The sequence below is a fragment of the Rutidosis leptorrhynchoides genome, chromosome 9 (genome assembly GCF_046630445.1).
Source record: "Rutidosis leptorrhynchoides isolate AG116_Rl617_1_P2 chromosome 9, CSIRO_AGI_Rlap_v1, whole genome shotgun sequence".
Lineage (NCBI taxonomy): Eukaryota > Viridiplantae > Streptophyta > Magnoliopsida > Asterales > Asteraceae > Rutidosis > Rutidosis leptorrhynchoides.
In genome coordinates, this window is record NC_092341.1 from 341,021,839 (window position 1) to 341,039,953 (window position 18,115).

Sequence of the window (18,115 nt, forward strand, 5' to 3'; positions counted from 1 at the left end):
CATTTGCAAAATTTCTTGCCCAAATTATTAAATTGAGAGCTCATTTTCCTGATTACACCATTAAAAGGGTGAGACTTGATAATGCTCGTGAATTTACATCTCAAGCATTTAATGACTATTGCATGTCTATAGGAATTGTTGTTGAACATTCTGTTGCTCATGTGCATACACAAAATGGTTTAGCCGAGTCATTGATTAAACGTTTACAGTTAATCGCTAGAGCATTGATAATGAGAACAAAACTCCCTGTATCTATATGGGGTCATGCAATTTTACATGCTGCTGCATTGATTCGCATCAGACCAAGTGCAAGTCATAAATATTCCCCCCTACAACTTGCTTTTGGTCAAGAGCCAAATATTTCCCATCTTAGAACATTTGGTTGTGCAGTGTATGTTCCAATTGCGACACCACAACGTACAAAAATGGGTCCTCAAAGGAGGTTGGGAATATATGTTGGATATGAAACATCTTCAATATTAAGGTATATTGAACCTATGACAGGTGACGTTTTTACAGCACGTTTTGCTGATTGTCATTTTAATGAAACATTGTTCCCTAGATTAGGGGGAGAAATGAAAAATAAAGAAAATGATGTTTCATGGTGTGAACCTCAATTAAAGTATCTTGATCCTCGCACAAAAGAATGCGAGACAGAAGTTCAAAAGATAATGCATATACAAGAACTTGCAAATCAATTGCCTGATGCATTTACAGATACAAAAACGGTGACAAAATCATATATACCAGCAGTAAATACTCCAGCTCGAATTGAAATTCCAAAAGCTGGCAATAACGTCACTCATAAATCTTTGCCACGTCAGAAACGTGGAAGACCAATTGGTTCAAAGGATAAAAATCCTCGAAAAAGAAAATCAGCTGATAATGAAGTAAAAGAAAGTGTTCAAGAAGAACCACAAATCAGTACTCCTACTGCAGAGGAGATTGATGATGTCAATACAGAAATTGCAATCAATTATGCATATTCAAAAATATTATGGAACCGAAATGAAATGAAAAATCTTGATGAGAAATTTTCATTTAATGTTGCATATGACATCATGAATAATGATGATGATCCAGAACCAACATCTATGGTTGAATGTCAAAATAGACATGATTGGGCTCAATGGAAAGAAGCAATACGAGCTGAATTAGAATCACTCAATAAAAGAAAAGTTTTCGGATCCATCATTCTCACTCCTAAAGATGTGAAACCTGTAGGATACAGATGGATTTTTGTCCGAAAAAGAAATGAGAAAAATGAAGTTACAAGGTATAAAGCTAGACTTGTAGCTCAAGGTTTTTCTCAAAGACCGGGAATTGATTATGAAGAAACTTATTCCCCTGTTATGGATGCAATTACTTTTAGGTACTTAATCAGTCTGGCAGTTTCTAAAAATTTAGAAATGCATCTCATGGATGTTGTGACTGCTTACCTATATGGATCACTTGATAGTGATATATATATGAAGATACCTGAAGGATTTAAGGTACCAGAAGCATCAAATGCAAAACCCAAAGAAATGTATTCGATTAAATTACAAAGATCTTTATATGGGTTAAAACAATCGGGACGTATGTGGTATAACCGATTAAGTGATTACTTGATAAGCAAAGGGTATACAAATAACCTTACTTGCCCTTGTGTTTTCATTAAGAAAACAACATCCGGATATGTGATCATAGCTGTTTATGTTGATGATCTTAACATCATAGGTACAAATAAAGAGATCTATGAAGCCATTCAACTTCTAAAGAAAGAATTTGAAATGAAAGATCTCGGAAAAACCAAGTATTGCCTTGGTTTACAAATTGAGCATATGCCTAATGGTTTACTTGTACATCAAACAACATATACTGAAAAGATTTTGAAACGTTTCAATATGGACAAGGCAAAACCATTAAGTACTCCTATGGTTGTTAGATCACTCAATGTTGAAACTGATCCATTTCGTCCATGTGAAGATCATGAAGATATTCTTGGACCAGAAGTACCATATCTTAGTGCAATTGGAGCTCTTATGTATCTTACAAATTGTACAAGACCTGACATTTCTTTTGCAGTTAATTTGTTGGCAAGGTTCAGCTCTGCTCCTACCAAAAGACACTGGAATGGGATCAAACACATATTTCGATACCTTCGAGGAACTACTGATTTAGGATTATTTTATTCTAACGAATCAAAACAAGATTTGGTTGGTTATGCTGATGCAGGTTATTTATCTGATCCACATAAAGCTAAATCTCAAACTGGATATGTATTCCTAAATGGAGGTACTGCAATATCATGGCGTTCTCAAAAACAAACACTTGTTGCTACATCATCAAATCATGCCGAAGTGATTGCATTACATGAAGCTACTCGGGAATGTTTTTGGTTGAGATCAATGACACAAATCATTACTGATTCTTGTGGACTAGAACGCGATAAAAGTCCAACAATTATCTATGAAGATAATGCAGCTTGCATAGCACAGATGAAAGAAGGGTATATCAAAAGTGACCGAACCAAACACATACCTCCTAGATTCTTCTCATACACTCAAAATCTCATTAAGGACAACGAGATTGAAATGAGATATGTTCAATCCAGCAAAAACTCTGCTGATCTTTTCACGAAAGCACTTCCAACTGCTATTTTCAGAACACACGTTCATAACATTGGCATGAGACATGTTCAAAAGATGTAACAACCGAAGCGATGTCTACTTGAGGGGGAGTCAACTCCATGCTGCACTCTTTTTCCCTTAGCTAAAGTTTTTCCCACTGGGTTTTCTTTAGCAAGGTTTTTAACGAGGCAGTAACTTACAGTTGATCTTCAACAAACAAAATTGCTATCCAAGGGGGAGTGTTATAATATATAAATATATATATATAAATGGATAGTCAATTATTGATACACAAAAGTAATATTATTGTATTACCTAAACTTGTGATATTTTTGCTATAAATAGCCATGAATGCAAGCATTAAACTTGCACCATTTCTCACACTTACAAAGTGTTTCTTTCTTTCTCTCCATTATCATCTTTGTTCTTACACTTCATTATTAAGTATTCTAAATCAAGAATCAAATCACTAAAGGTAGTTATAAGCCTACTGAATTATAACATCAAGAATCAAACCACTAAAGGTAGTTATAAGCCTACTGAATTATAACATATATATATATATATATACTCTACACAGCCTAATGGGAAAAAGCGACCCGCTTATCAAATACGGTAGGGTCCGATCCATACTTGTGAAAATTAGCAAAGTTCCCGCTCACTAGAGACTAAAGTCACTAAAGATGCCCCAAGTGCATCGTCATCATCACCGTAATCGACACACTCCGTTGCCGCCATGGATGACGTTGATCGCCTTTTCCAATGCTTTAAATGCGGAATCTCTCCACCTCGTAATATAATTTATTCTCTTATACTTGCCAAATCTCATTTATTCTTTCCAGGATTGTTTTTGACCTTTTTTAATGTTTACTGAAAATGCGATGTAAATATGCAATTGTATGTGAATTTCAGATTCTTTGGCGGAATGAAAATACAAATAATTTTGATTTGAAATATAATCAATATCTGTATTTCAATTTAAACAGTTTATTTATTTATTTGTATTTTTTTTGTTTGTAAGCGAGGAAACCCTCCTAGAACGAGCAGATTGGCTCCCCATAGAAGGTAAAACCTTGGGTAATCAAGCCCCCAAGCGCGAGACCTGGTACCGGGTGAATAGCGCACCTTCTAGTCACACCCCTTTTTGAACAATTTGACATAGCCAGGAAATGAACCCGGGTGGTGTGCTTCATTGGGCAACTCGGTGGCCACTCAGACAAGCCTGCGTGGTTATTTAAACAGTTTGTTTATTGTCACAATTATATAGATGCATTGATTGTTCGAATGTTAGATTAGAGTAATGATAATACTGCGACTCTAATTGTTTGTAGCGATTTCGCTTAAGGTTTTTTAGATGCGCTTTTAGTATGGAAGTTGAGTATAGGAAAGAATTTATAACTTTTTGTAATGATGCATCTGTTGGATTTTTGCTTATTGAACTTTCAGATGTTATACGAGAAGGATGGATTTATAATTGTTCGTAATTCGTAACAAATGTGTTTTAGTTTTTGTAGTGTTGCTTCTTAGGTACAATACTATAAGTCAATACCTTTTATGTACCAAAGTTGTTAATGATATTTATTCGTTAATAGTTTGGAATTTAGAGAAGAAAATTGAGTTTTAGTGTTTGTAACGAAGTCGTATGCCTAATTCAGTACTTATTGTTTTGTCATCCAGAATCGGCTGCAATTGCAAGGAAAACTAAAAAACAGAAAGTAAATCAAGAGAAATTGAATGAAGATACATCGACTTCTACTGATTTCACCTCTGCAGGTTCAAATGGGAAAAACCAGCAATCTTTGATGAAGATTCAGAATGTAATTTTTTATTCGTATCTTGTGGCACAATTATATGATGTCATAATCATATTTAGTCCTTAATAGTGTGCGTAAGTGTTTTTTATGGTTTAGTTTACTTTGCTCTAGTTTTATACACCAACTGTTGGAAGAAAGAAGTTAAACAATGGAAGCCAGTTCTCCCCAGTCGTTTTTTACGGTTCTCCACAAGGCGTGCCTCCAAAAAGACCGGCTCGGTTATTGCGATTGTTACATGAAATACGCGTTGAAATTGCTGCTCAGCATAAATCAAGGTGCTTGCAGTTTTTATTGAAGCATTTATTTGATAAATATGATGCACGATGCTTATTAGTTATTCATATATGTTAAATTATAAACTGTTGGTTATTTTTTGGCTGTATACTTGTGTAGAGAGGATGTATGGGCTACGTTTCCTAGGCAGGATGAGGCTATGAAGTTTGCAAAAGATAAAGGAGATATGCGTATTTTTAGTTATCAAGACCACACTAGTGGACAACGAAGGTTTCTTGTTTCAACATATAAAGAGTTTTGGCGAAGGTGCATACTTGTGCAGTCACTGTTTCTTGGTTATAAGTGACATTAAGATTGTGATTCTGCTCCCTTTAATTTGAACTAATTGTTGTAAACTTGTGCTGACTATTTATGACTAGGTACAAAAATATGAGTCCTAAGTTTCGTCACCATTATGAAGTTATTCAAGAGGTAATGCTATAATACTCGTATTTACCTCCACGCAACTTAAGAAAATATCCCAGTATTCGTTTTAAAACCATTCTTGTTTTACACATTAGTTTATCCTAACGGGACTCAAAATATTTTTATATCCAATTTGGACTTATCATAGCATTCTGCCACCTTTAAGCAACATTACAAATTACGGGCCTTCAAGGAACTATATAAAGGGTTGCCAAGAGGCAGTCTTTTAAGCAACATTACGAATTATGGGTTTTCAAGAAATTATATTATGGGTCCTCAGATGCAAATATGAAATATGAGCTATCTACTGTTTTCAGTGGTAAAAGTGTATATACTGATTCTAAAATATATTCGCCACCTTCATTCTTATTGGGATAAGTTGTTCAGTTTAAGCAATCATCTATTAAAGTTAATGTAATGTTGTGCTATCTTTACTTCATCTTTCAAGTTAATTTCTATATTTACTACAAAAAATCGGTGCTTCAATATATTTTATATGGAATTGCTATTGCTTAAGGAATATTTACATGTAAGTTTGTAACCTATCTGATGACATTGATGGTATTTATAGGGATTGCCATGCCACCTTTATTTCGATTTAGAATTCAATATTAAAGAAAATCCTGAAAGGAATGGGGATGAAATGGTTGATCTTCTCATATTAATTACTTTTGAAGCTTTGCTTGAAAAATACTCGATTGAAGGAGACACTAATTGGATTGTTGAACTTGACTCTTCTACAAAAGGTACAGATTTAAGTGTTTGATTGCATCAATATTTAAAAGATCGTTAGCTATGTCACGAGACTCTTCAGCGTTTTTTGTACTCAACTGCATAAAACTTGATGTGTGCTCCTTCGTAAAATTGCAACTACTAGTAGTTTTTATTTTCTCATACTGTCTTCTAGTTTTTTGTTTGTTTGCTTCTATCAAGTTTAGGTGTGTGCACTGGGTCGAAAACAGAGGTTTGGACCAAAATGAAAAATTAAACATTGTAACAGAAATCAAATAGAATGGTTTTCCAAGTCAATATATTAATTTCCTTATTATGGGAAGTTCAAAGTTTAAATATCTCCATTTCATGTTTGAAAATTTACAAAGACTTGTTCACTTGTGGGTTTGAACTAGACCATGTCTAGAACCGATTTCTCATAATCTTCAACGGATAACTGAACCAAAACCAATTTTAAGCTTTACGCAACCAAAACTGAATATAGACGGTGCTTCTTCACTTTGTTTTCTAGGTTTTATCTGTCCGGTCTGACTTTACTTGTATGGGAACATGCAAGGATATATGTTACAAATAATGTTCTACTTTCTATGTTTCTAACAATGATTCAGTTGATATATATTTAAAAGTGCATATATCTATTTTTCTAATAGTGTTTGCGAACAGATAAGTTTTCCCGTCACTTAATCATTCGTATACCAGGGATTGCTTTCAAGGACAACATACATGTTGGTGCATTTGTTGCAGAGGTATCAAATTGTAGCTTATTTTCTTTTTTTTCAGTTATTATAATATTACTTTTCTGTTTCCCTTTTTGGTTAAGTAATATCAAACTGGTATATTTCAAAGTTCTTTTCTCGTTCTTTGTTTAGTTTTTGTTTAACAAGTTGTTTCATGTTAATAGATATGTTCACGAATTCATAGTGCAAGAGGAAGGGATAAAAGATTTGAGCAGTTATTTATATCCAAAGATTCAAGTTCTACTGATGTCCCTTGTCATCTTTTTGTTGATACTGCTGTCTATTCGAGAAACCGTTGTTTTCGTCTGCATCTATCAACTAAAGCAGGGAAAAATTCAGTGCTTCTCCCGACTGGACGGTTTAAATGCAAGGACATGGTATGGACTAAAATCCATCTGCAACAATATTTTCACATCTTGATAACATGTCTATATTTCACATTACTAACTTTTACCGACGATGTTGAGTCGCAGAATGAGGATGATGTATTCATGGTATCATTGATCTGCAATATAAATGCTGACTGTGAAAAGCTTCTAATTTGCAAAATGGATTTAGATTGTGTGAAGGTTTTGCATTTTGATATCGAGGTAAATCCCATCCACCTATCTACATAATAATGTGTGTATATATGTTTTTACTTACTGGTCCTAACAATATTTGACTAATGTAGTAACGTTATCATTTTGGCTAATGATTTATAGCTCACTACAGATCTTGAAGTTGAGATGTTTGTATTTTAATATAAGAAGTGACTTAAATTTCATGTGGTTTGACGAGTAGTATTATAGATTTTAATATTTTATTGACCAATTCGATTATTCACGATTCTTGTATGGCAGAAAAATAGTGAGTACCGTAAGCCTTGTGCTCGAGAATTTATACCGAGTGCTAGCTCAAGCAATGGTTATTTCAGTGGAAAATCTCCATTTCCAACATTAGATGAGTTTGTGGAGTATGTTGGTACCATCGGTAATGTACAAGGTTGTTCTTCATACTATATATTTATCATTTTTTTTTTTTTTTTGTTCATTATTAGGAGTTGTTTTTCATTTATCCTTGCAAGTTGCAACAAAGAGTAATTTCGACAATAAATGAACAAGATTTTTTGGTTTGCATTTCTAGGAAAAATTCGAAGCTGGTATTGGTTCTCAGAGTATGGCTTAATGGTATACAGCATGCTAAGAAATAGATTCTGTGAAAGAATTGGCAGACAACACAAAAGCAATCACGGTAAATCTGAAAGTTGTCTGTCTGCCGACAAAATAACATCAACAAATCTAATGTTTACACGAACGTTTTGTTATCTGTTTCAGTGATGTACGTGGTGGATCTACAAAAGGCTACGTACTATCAGAAGTGTTATGATCCTGACTGCAGAGGTTTGTCATTTGTTTCTCCTTGATTTATTTTTAATATAACTTATAATGTAGTCACATATTTTTTAAACCTACTGATGTATTGTATTCATAGGTTATCGATCTCCGCTACGGCCGGTTCCACCAGAAGCTTTTCCCGACTCTTTTAGTTACATGGAGACAGGGGATGAAAAGGAGTTGATGTTGCCTTATGGTGAGGAGAGTCCCAAGGACAGCTGTCAAAAAGATGAGTGGTGGCGTGAAGCAATGGTTGTTGCAGACAAAGCTGAAAATATGCCTAGAATGCTGGATCTAATGAAGGAGGTACATGTTCTTGCTTTAGATGTTATTTAGCTGCGGTTGTCATGATGCTACATATATAACTGGTGGATGCTACAATTGTCACGATTTAAATGTTATAGCAGGATGATGATGTGTGGGATGACGATGATGATTGGTGGATGGCTGCTGAAACCACTGTATCACAGATTGAGCTCATGTACTGCGCTAAAGCTTGATTCTGTTTGAGTTATTTGGCATCCCACTTGCTTTCACAAAATCTGTTTAAGGTTATTAAGATGGAGCTCTCCTGTTACAAGATCAGCTGCATCTGAAATGTTCAACTTTATATTTCAAATTGATTGCTCTAGTCCTAAAATTATTAATCTCATGTATACACTATTGACTTGAGATCTATGTAACAATGTAACATGTAATACATAAATCTTATTATTTATATATTTAATATTTATATAATCTCAAGAACTGAGATATGTATATTGTTAATTTTAGATTTGTGAATGTTAATCTGTATGAAACTGGAGAACGGATTCTTAAAAAAGACTCCTACGTTTTCGCATTGAGTGTCCATTTAAATGCACACGAACTTAATAATATGAAATCAGTATTTCAATAATCTATTAACTTAACTGTGACTACTTACAAATCTTTCTCCACTATTAACATTTTAAAGTGTACATGTACATGTATCTTACTATACAATGGTGATGTGAACCAAAACCTGGTATACCTATTGGGCCATTTAACATACATAGTTTTTGGGCTCATTTGAAGCCTTATTTTTTGGAAAGCCCAAACTCATATAAAAGCACTTTTTTTTTTTTGCTTTATTTTAAGCAGCAGTCACATTCTAAAACTTAAAGATAATAAAGAAATTATAATCTATCTATACATTATTATAAAGCGCGTGCTCATAATCCTACGTGTCACCTCCTGAATTAATCTTCTCAAATACGATGACGTGTAATTTTCTTAATTAATCTGAATTATTTTTTTCCCAAATTATTACGGAGTATATTTTTAAGTATTACTCCGATTCTTACCTTTTTAAAATTTCAATCAATATCCATACAAAAATTACGGAGTACCAACTCTAAATTATTAAGAGAAAGATTTACATAAATGCATAACATAAATAATAAGTTTAATTAAATAATATTAAATCAAACGTAAAATCAACTATAACTATATTACAGTAAATTTTAGGAAATTTCTAATCTAAAGAGAATTGGAGACGGACAATATAATTATTAAAATAAAATATCAATATTAATTAATTAATGCTCCGTATAAAAAGATAATGATAAAGTAACAAGGAGTAATATTTTACTTTGGAATGTTGATTAGAATTAGCGAACAGGAGCGGAGCGGTATATTTAGACATCCCAATAATTATTTGATACGGGTACTCTATTTTTTTCCAGCTAACAAAATCAACTCTTGATGTATTTTCTCATATAAAATTTCATTAAGTTATATATATTTGATTTGATTTGGTAGTTTAAATTAAAAGGTGGCATAGATTTTTTTTTCTTTTTGAAAAAATGTAATAACAACACGTATAATTTTCATTAATTAGTCGAAATAAAAGCATGACACATGAATTTTTCTGAGATTATAGGGATTATTGAATATTTTATATATGTGTATATTATAAAGCTATAAAAAAGATTCTACAAGTAGAATTCTTTACAAAATCTTGTAATTGTTTTATTGTTGTGTTACGTTGCGTTTCATTAAAAGCTTGAAACAATATTTATTTTGATTAATATGTGATTTTTTAAAAAATAAATTAAATAAAATCAGTGAGCATGATAGATAATAAAAGATTCGTAAGTTATCTTATTAATAACATATACTTGACGTCTAAATAGGTAATTTAGTATTTTAATATTATTTAATTAAAAGATATAAATTATATATTTATATAATAATTTAATTTTATTTTATATAATAACAATAAATTACTATAATTATATTAATTAAGCATAAATACTTATTTCTGATTAGTTAATTGAACTTCAATTTTAAAATACAAAACTCGCTTCATATATTTAATAAGTAATACTAAGAGATTATATATTAAGATAACATAAAAATTGATAATTAATTTTTATTTAATTTAAAAATGCAATGCAAAGCACAGACTCTTTCATGCGCTCTTTCATACAGGAATATCATGTAAGACTTCTACTGTATTTACGTTTTCATGTTCCTAATTATAGTCTTCATTTGATCGATAACATATGTAATTGTCGTCAATACTAACGATTTAAAAAGTAATATTAATGATTTTCGTTCAACAGGCGGGCTCATAAAACTCGGGCTCTTCCATAGAGGATTATCATGTTTATTTTAATTATGTTTTCATGTTTCTAATTATAGTCTAATTTGATCGAAAATATTTGTAATTTTCGTCATTATTAACGATTTTAAACACTAATATTTACAATTTCCGTCCAACGGACTGCTCATAAAACTAGTTTATAATTTTATAATAAAATATGATAATAATAGCATAATCCCAATCGCCCTCACTCATTCACCGGCGAACACCAAAAACATAATTCCGATGAGCTCTTCAGCTGACCACCACCGTCATCTCTCTCAAAACCACCACATAAACAATATCTCACACTTTATCAAATCAACGGCCACAAACATCTCATCTATTTTCGCTCCTAATTCTTCAGTTCCATCAAAAACTGTTTCCTCACCGCATAAATTACTTCCTCTAACCCTACCTCAAGTTTCGTTAATCAATTCGAATTTAAATACGTCTTCTGATAGTCCGGAAGCTTCACCGGCGTCGGTCAGGAGTGTGTCGCCGGAGTCAACGAGCTCAGGGTTTCCGTCAACGGTGAGGATATCGAATTTGAGCTCGAGTGGTGGAAATGGTGGACCGGCGTTTGTAGGTCAGGTTTTTAGTATGTGTGATCTTTCAGGGACTGGTCTCATGGCTGTTTCTACTCAGTTTGATATTCCGTTTCTTTCAAATAGGTATGTTAAATGTTAATTGAAATGATGTAATTGAATTAGTTTATTTGTTTATTGATTATTATTATACGTGAATTGTATTATTTTAGTTATTAGTTTTGTTGTACTGGATAAGGTTTGAAATTTAATTAGAGATAAATCGAGTAATTAGAACAGACTGTTTATACATTTATAATACTAGTTCCAATGTGTAAATAGTTCATTCAGGTTCTAATAGATGTGTAAATAGTTCCTATGTGTAAGTTTAAGTTCCTGCAGTGACTGCTTTTGTGTCGTACTCGATCACAAAGGTTAAGGTTTTTTTTTCTGTATAGTGGGGTGTGTTTTTGAATTACATTCTATTGGTGATGAGTATGTTCTTTGTGACATCTAGTTTCTTCTCTCCCCTCTATATATCACATATTTTTAGGTGTTTGTTCTCACTGACAGAACACCACAATGGCTCAAAAAGATGTTTCAAGCAGTTATAAAGAGCGAAAGGAATGGCCCTGTATTCCAGTTTTTTATTGATCTAGGAGATGCAGGTACAGTTATACAAGTTTATTAGATAACTCCGTTAAAAATTTCGCTTATAAGTTATTATAGGCTCAAAGAACTTGTTATAGAGGAATTATTTAATTATTATTTACCTTATCTTTCAGTTTCTTATGTGAAGCGACTGAGTATTCCTAGTGGGGTCGTTGGTGCTTGTCGCCTTGATTTAGCATATGAACATTTCAAGGTACCTCTTTGATTCATATTTGTATTTCTCTCCGTCTATTTGATTACACAGATGGTTGTAATATTTATTACTGTATTACCCTTTAGAGTCTTATCATCTTTATATATCATTATCATTATTATTATTGTATTATTCTGCGGTTGTTTTAGGCATTTTTTATTTTTATTATTTTTTTTTTAAAATGTCCTTGCAGGAAAAACCTCATTTGTTCCAGTTCATTCCAAATGAGAGACAGGTCAAGGAAGCTAACCAACTTTTAAAAAAAGCACCACAAAGCACTCGGAAAAAGAGAGTTGAAGGGGTTCCAGTTTTCACTGCACAAAACTTAGATATTGCAATAGCCACTGCTGACGGAATTAAGTGGTATTGTCACAAATGTTCTTAATTTTTGAATAATTCATGTTATCTATGTTTGGGATAACGGGCTTGACTAAATCAATTAACTTTTGAATATTTTTTATCAGGTATACTCCGTATTTCTTTAATAAAAGCATGCTAGATGACATTCTTGAGGATTCTGTTGATCAGCATTTTGATTCCCTAATTCAATCGAGACACTTGCAAAGACGTCGAGAGATTATTGATGACAACATATCATCCGACATGCTGGATGACAATACAGAAAATGTTTGGGAACCTCCAGAGGTACCGACCATATTTTAGCATCTTTAAATACACAATGTTAAGAGGTGCCAATTTTAAATCAAGTACCATGAATAGATTAATTTAGATGATATTAAAACTTGTTTAAACTAGAGAAGCAGGTTAAAAATGACCCTGAAGTGTATTTAAATGCTTTTAACTTCTTAAATCACTTTCAATAAAATTGATTGATTAGTACTGTAACAATACAGTTTCCGTGGTTATATCTAAGACATTTATGGAGTATTATTCATATAAAGTACGCAGCACAGTTGGGAATCATGTCGGGTCTTTAGTTTAACAATATTTAGATTGGGTTTAAATTTAAAAAACATATTTCAGTTTTCTATTCTCTCATACATGGACACTTTAAACATACACTATCTGATTATCCTAGTCACTTCATCAGATTACATGCATCCATGTACCGTCAATTTTATTTGCGGGTTTCTTTTATGAATATACTCGACTAGTTTGAGGCGTTCTGTGTGTGTTAATATTTGGTAGATCAGTATAGTTCCTACATTCATCATCATTAGATATATATTTAAGACTTCTTTGATAGATGTTTGTATGTTGTTGACAGGTTCAAGAAGTTATGGATGAAATTGGCGCTCCTTCTATTCCATTAAGTATCATCACCAAAGCTGCAGAGATACAACTTCTGTATACAGTCGATAAAATACTTCTTGGAAACAGGTGGTTGAGGAAAGCAACCGGAATTCAACCAAAATTTCCATATGTGGTTGACTCATTCGAAAAAAGGTACCTCGTTTATTCCACTTCTTAGTTTATATAAAATCCATGATCTTTTTGTAAAACTTGATAGTTACAAGAAAAAGTATTACTAATACTGTTAGTTTAAACCTCATACTATATATACTCTTGCAGGAGTGCAGCCTCTTTTCAAAAAGCATCGATGTTACCCCATGACGTTTTGGATTCTGAGACAGACACTGAAAACAAACAACTACAGCCTTTTAACAGGTGAACTTAAATGTCCTGCAAAAACATTGGTGCAATTTTTATATTTATTAATTGTTATTTATTTTTAATTGGTATGAAGAATATCTTTTATTAATTACAGGAACGGAAGTAGTGATAAAGAAAGCCTGAAAGAAGAGCTACACCCGAACCCGTTTCTTCCGAAGATTACGATGGTTGGTGTGGCAACGGGTGAGTCTGGGCCGATGAGTAAAACGACTCTCAAAAAGACCATGGATGATTTAACGAAGGAACTAGAAAGTACGGATTATCTGGTGAACAGTAGTGGTTTTAGTGAGTTTAAATACGATGATGAAAGAGACCCGCTTTTTGTGGCAAATGTGGGTGATTACTATTCGGGTTTGTCAAAAGCAAGTTCGGCTAGATGGGTTCGACCTCGATCAGCTAGAACTTAAGTTTCTAGATATTGGTTATCATACAGGAAATCAGAATATTTATTTATTGGGTAAAAAATGTAGACTTATTATTTATGATAATATCTGCTTTACGATGTACTCGGTTTTTTTGGGTATGCTGAAATGTTGTTTAGACTAAAAGAATAATGGAGCATGGGTTGTGCACTTGTGCTTTGTGATTGGTTGACTTGACTATAACAGTCAAAATGCTGACTTTTTAGTTTTTACCAATTTGCTCCAATTTATTTGGCTTTGGAAGCTTAGACATGTATACTTTGGAAGCGCTCCCAACGGTCCCGTCCACCTCCAGCCCAGGCCGCCGCCCAGCTGGGCGCCGATGGCACCACGACCGCCCAGCCTTCGCCCAGGCCGCCGCCCAGCTCACTCGTTCTCATTTTCGTCCTTTTTCAGCACATTTGTGGACGATGCGGACGAGGGAGATGCAATAATCACAGGTAACTTTTGCTTTTGAAGTTGTACATGTATTTATTTAATTAATATAGTGGGTTGAATTTATTTGAGGGAGGAGTGTCATTGTTGGGGCGGTTTAGTGCTGGTAAGAAAGTGAGATGGAGGTGCTGATGTGGCGCTGAATGATTGGTTAGTCCTGGAAGTAACCATGTCTTGGTTGGGAGCACTCTTAGGGGGTTTCACTTTTAGATTCGTTTTAATTTTAAAAGTCGTTTTTTTTTTTTTTTTTACGGCAAGCTTGCATCATTGTATCATTTATTTTAACGACACTCATCATTTGCATACACACACGCGTTCGGGAGGAAACCCGAATCGCATTACAGGAACCCGATCATTTAACCATCCCGAGGGGCAGGCGGACCGGGTTTGAAAATTCTGAATGGATCCGGGAGAAAACCCCCCATGGGTCAATCTTAATATCCATATTTCAGGCAGATTAATTAATAGGATGGTCAGAGCGAAGTTCGAACCCATGACCTAACTTCAGCCCCAAGACACAAGGTTTGTATCATCTAAAAGTCGTATCTTTATTTATACATTCGTATTTATTGTTATTTTTTATTTTTTAGATTTCAATATTCTCTTATTAAGATGTAAACAGTTTGACATGCATAAAAAACAGAATCAAATACTCGCATACAAAACAGAATCAAATACATGCATCTCACAAAAAAAAAAAAAAAAAAAAAAAAAAAAAAAAAAAAAAAAATTCCAATTACCAATTACACAGCAGTAGAAAAACACAACTACACGATCTCTAAATGCAATTTTTTATCAATTTACAAAAGAAATGGAGTTCACGATACCACATGCACGTATCACAACTTGAAACTGTTTCGTTCTCGTCTAAACTCCAACCTGGCCTCCTAAAGTGACTAGCATGGTCTCGTTCTTCACATTCCGTGTTAACTTTATGTAACGAAACCGGATTTTTAATCCGCATTATTTGATTTACTATGGATTCAATTTTAGCTCTAGAATCTTGCACTTTCCAACCTCTTGTTGAACTCTTCATAGAATTCAAAAGATTTAATCCTTGCTGATTCGATTGATTTCCACGCGCTAGAAGAATCATGCCATACACATACGTCGCCTCAAAGTGTCCTTTCGCCACTGCACTCTTTAACAACTCAAGTCCAGATTCAACGTTAGCTCGCCTGAAGTAATTGATCATTCCTCGTCTAAATAATGCTTCGGGGTTTCCTTTTTCAAAGCAACGAGTTAAAAAGGAAACCACGTCTTCTTTTGGTGGAAACCAATGAATAACCGGGAACTTGTTGATTGAAATACGTTGATAGATATAATCATCTTGAGCTGCTTCCATTAAATCCTTGGAACTGTATAAAAACAGTAATACTTTGATTAGAATCAAGGGGGGGGGGGGGGGGGGGGGGGGGGGGGGGGGGGGGAAGTGGGGTCGGCCGTTCCCGACGATCGAAATTTTTTTAGTGTATTTTTATGTTAAATTTGACATTTTTTTCAATTTTTTACGGGTTGCTCCCATGAAAAAGATTCTGGATCCGCCCCTGATTAGAATCAGATAAAATTAAGCCTATATAAGAGTTGTTATTAGCGATTAATTGGTAACTATAACATTTGTATTAACCTTTTATCCCGTTTAGTAATTTAATAGTAGAGACATACATATTTGATATCAGGTGACAAAATATAAGTAATATACCAAAATTGTCATTAAATTGGGACTTTTCTAAAGTACGACGTACATAAAGCCCTATAAAACATTAAAAAAAAATAAAAAAAAAATTGTGTGTTTCTCTTTGGGGACATGAAATTTAAAACTTTATAAAAATACAATAACAAATGTCAGATCTTACGATTATTAATATGACTCGTATATTATTTCATGCATGATCTTGCCAAGAATTATATGTAAACATGCATCCATATGTTACATACTACGTAATACGTGAAAGTAATGAGATATTGACATTGTTATACTAACCTCAGTTTGGCATTAAAAAGAGTGGTGAATGAAGATGAAGCGACTCGAGCAAGAATTTCCACTAGCATCTCTCTCGGAAGGTTATCTGGTTGATGAACGATTTTGCCATGTCGTTTTTTGCTATTAACTTCAATCAAACTCGTAGTGTTGTTGATTTTCTTGGTTTTTGTTGGAACACCCATTCTTGATTCGATAATGAATTGCAATCGAGAATAGTTAGCAACAATTTAGAAGTTAACGAATATATGAATTACAAAGAAATTGTCCATGAAGAATGGTAATTTATTACTCCGTATTAATTATATACGGAGTATGTTCTTATATATAGGGCAGCTAGACTTGGAATAGAAGATTATTACTTGTCGAAAAGGTAAATGGATTTGAACAAGGAAACTTGATTGGAAGGTGATTAATTAAGGAAACTATAGTTACAATGCATTATTTTATTTATTTTGAGTTTTATAATGAGTTAATTAAATTTGAAAATATCAGTTTTATTATGGTAAGTATTTAGATTGTGGATTGTGTTTACATGAAAATAATAATAATAATAATTAACATAGGTTAGTCAGAGTAGTTAACCATTACGGAGCATTATCTTAGCTTGAGTTATATAATACAAATCCAGATAAATGTAAACCAAATTACATTGCCAATAACTTTCAATTACGCAAAATTTTTACTTGTTGCCATTTTAGATCTTCTTAATTAGAGTTTATGACCAAACACAAATAATATAATTAGTTAATTACCAAACACATGTCAACATGTCAACTTGAACATATATCCCAAAATAAGGTATTTCTGATTTATTTTACTTTTAATATTTAACTAGTTTATAACTCGCGACTTCGCGGGCTTATAAAAGTAATTTTGAAATAATAAAATATCAAACCTCTTTTGAGACCTACCGGATACGTATAAGAATGAATCATTGGCACACACAAAAATTAAAGAATATTTTTGTAACAAAAAGATCAAACTATATTGATAAAAAGAAACAATTAATAGGTAGCCATAAATGTACAATAGGTAGCCATACTACTATGAGGTCGAAGAATAGGTAGCCATAAATGAACAATATCTTTCAGTCTATTGCAATGCCACTTCTTCTTTAGAATAGATCTCTTATAGCTAAAAGTAAAACTACTTCGGTATTTGACATCATGCTTCCATTATTTCTCAGTGTTACTTTTTTAGCAGCTACATGAGTAACAAACTCACTGAACCCATAACGCTTAGATTGGGGAGTCTGCTAATTCCTTATGAGCTTTATATCATGTACCTGCACACAAAATATTTTATTAACAAACTATACACATACCAGTGGGCACCAAATAATATATGGGTGGTGGTCTTCCGAATATATTTTTATCGTATGAGCTGGTCTTCGGAGTCAAATTAGCTGCTAAATCTTCACACCACCAAATAGACCGAAAAAGTCCACGTCATAGACACTCCGTATTTTTCTATCCCATACACTTATCATATTCTCTTCCTGGAAAGGGACCACTGAAAATACTCACAGAAAACTTTCTGAAAAGTATTTAGCAAATCATTTCTTTGACTATGAAATCCATCAATAAGAACTGTGGTCGCCATCCCATCGAGTTCTTTGTGAGTCCTTGGAGAACTTGCTCATCCTGATAGTTCATTTTTGGAAAGATCA

At 33.2% G+C, this 18,115-nt stretch overlaps 3 protein-coding genes across 4 annotated transcripts; 2 read left to right on the plus strand and 1 right to left on the minus strand.

Moving 5' to 3' along the window:
- Positions 1-3,291: 3,291 nt before the first annotated feature.
- LOC139867569 (uncharacterized) lies at positions 3,292-8,470 on the plus strand. Its single transcript, XM_071855938.1, has 14 exons — positions 3,292-3,403; positions 4,290-4,429; positions 4,538-4,701; positions 4,820-4,966; positions 5,080-5,131; positions 5,697-5,871; positions 6,521-6,603; positions 6,759-6,971; positions 7,068-7,184; positions 7,437-7,578; positions 7,720-7,827; positions 7,911-7,976; positions 8,068-8,297; positions 8,375-8,470. The coding sequence occupies exons 1-14, from the start codon at positions 3,349-3,351 to the stop codon at positions 8,468-8,470; spliced, it is 1,788 nt and encodes a 595-aa protein (XP_071712039.1). The 5' UTR covers positions 3,292-3,348.
- A 2,273-nt stretch (positions 8,471-10,743) lies between these two features.
- LOC139866578 (uncharacterized) lies at positions 10,744-14,193 on the plus strand. 2 transcript variants are annotated; one of them, XM_071854853.1, is made up of 8 exons: positions 10,744-11,252; positions 11,679-11,773; positions 11,891-11,970; positions 12,164-12,333; positions 12,435-12,615; positions 13,199-13,377; positions 13,504-13,599; positions 13,700-14,193. In XM_071854853.1, exons 1-8 carry the CDS (start codon positions 10,825-10,827, stop codon positions 14,010-14,012), a joined length of 1,542 nt encoding a protein of 513 aa, XP_071710954.1. In that variant the 5' UTR covers positions 10,744-10,824; the 3' UTR covers positions 14,013-14,193. The 2 variants fall into 2 exon arrangements, with proteins under 2 accessions (XP_071710954.1, XP_071710955.1); XM_071854854.1 differs by having other exon boundaries at positions 11,121-11,252; positions 11,659-11,773.
- A 914-nt stretch (positions 14,194-15,107) lies between these two features.
- LOC139869123 (putative F-box protein At1g67623) lies at positions 15,108-16,628 on the minus strand. Its single transcript, XM_071857448.1, has 3 exons — positions 16,447-16,628; positions 15,316-15,820; positions 15,108-15,146 (listed from the first exon to the last, which is right to left on the minus strand). Exons 1-3 carry the CDS (start codon positions 16,626-16,628, stop codon positions 15,108-15,110), a joined length of 726 nt encoding a protein of 241 aa, XP_071713549.1.
- Between the last annotated feature and the right edge of the window lie 1,487 nt (positions 16,629-18,115).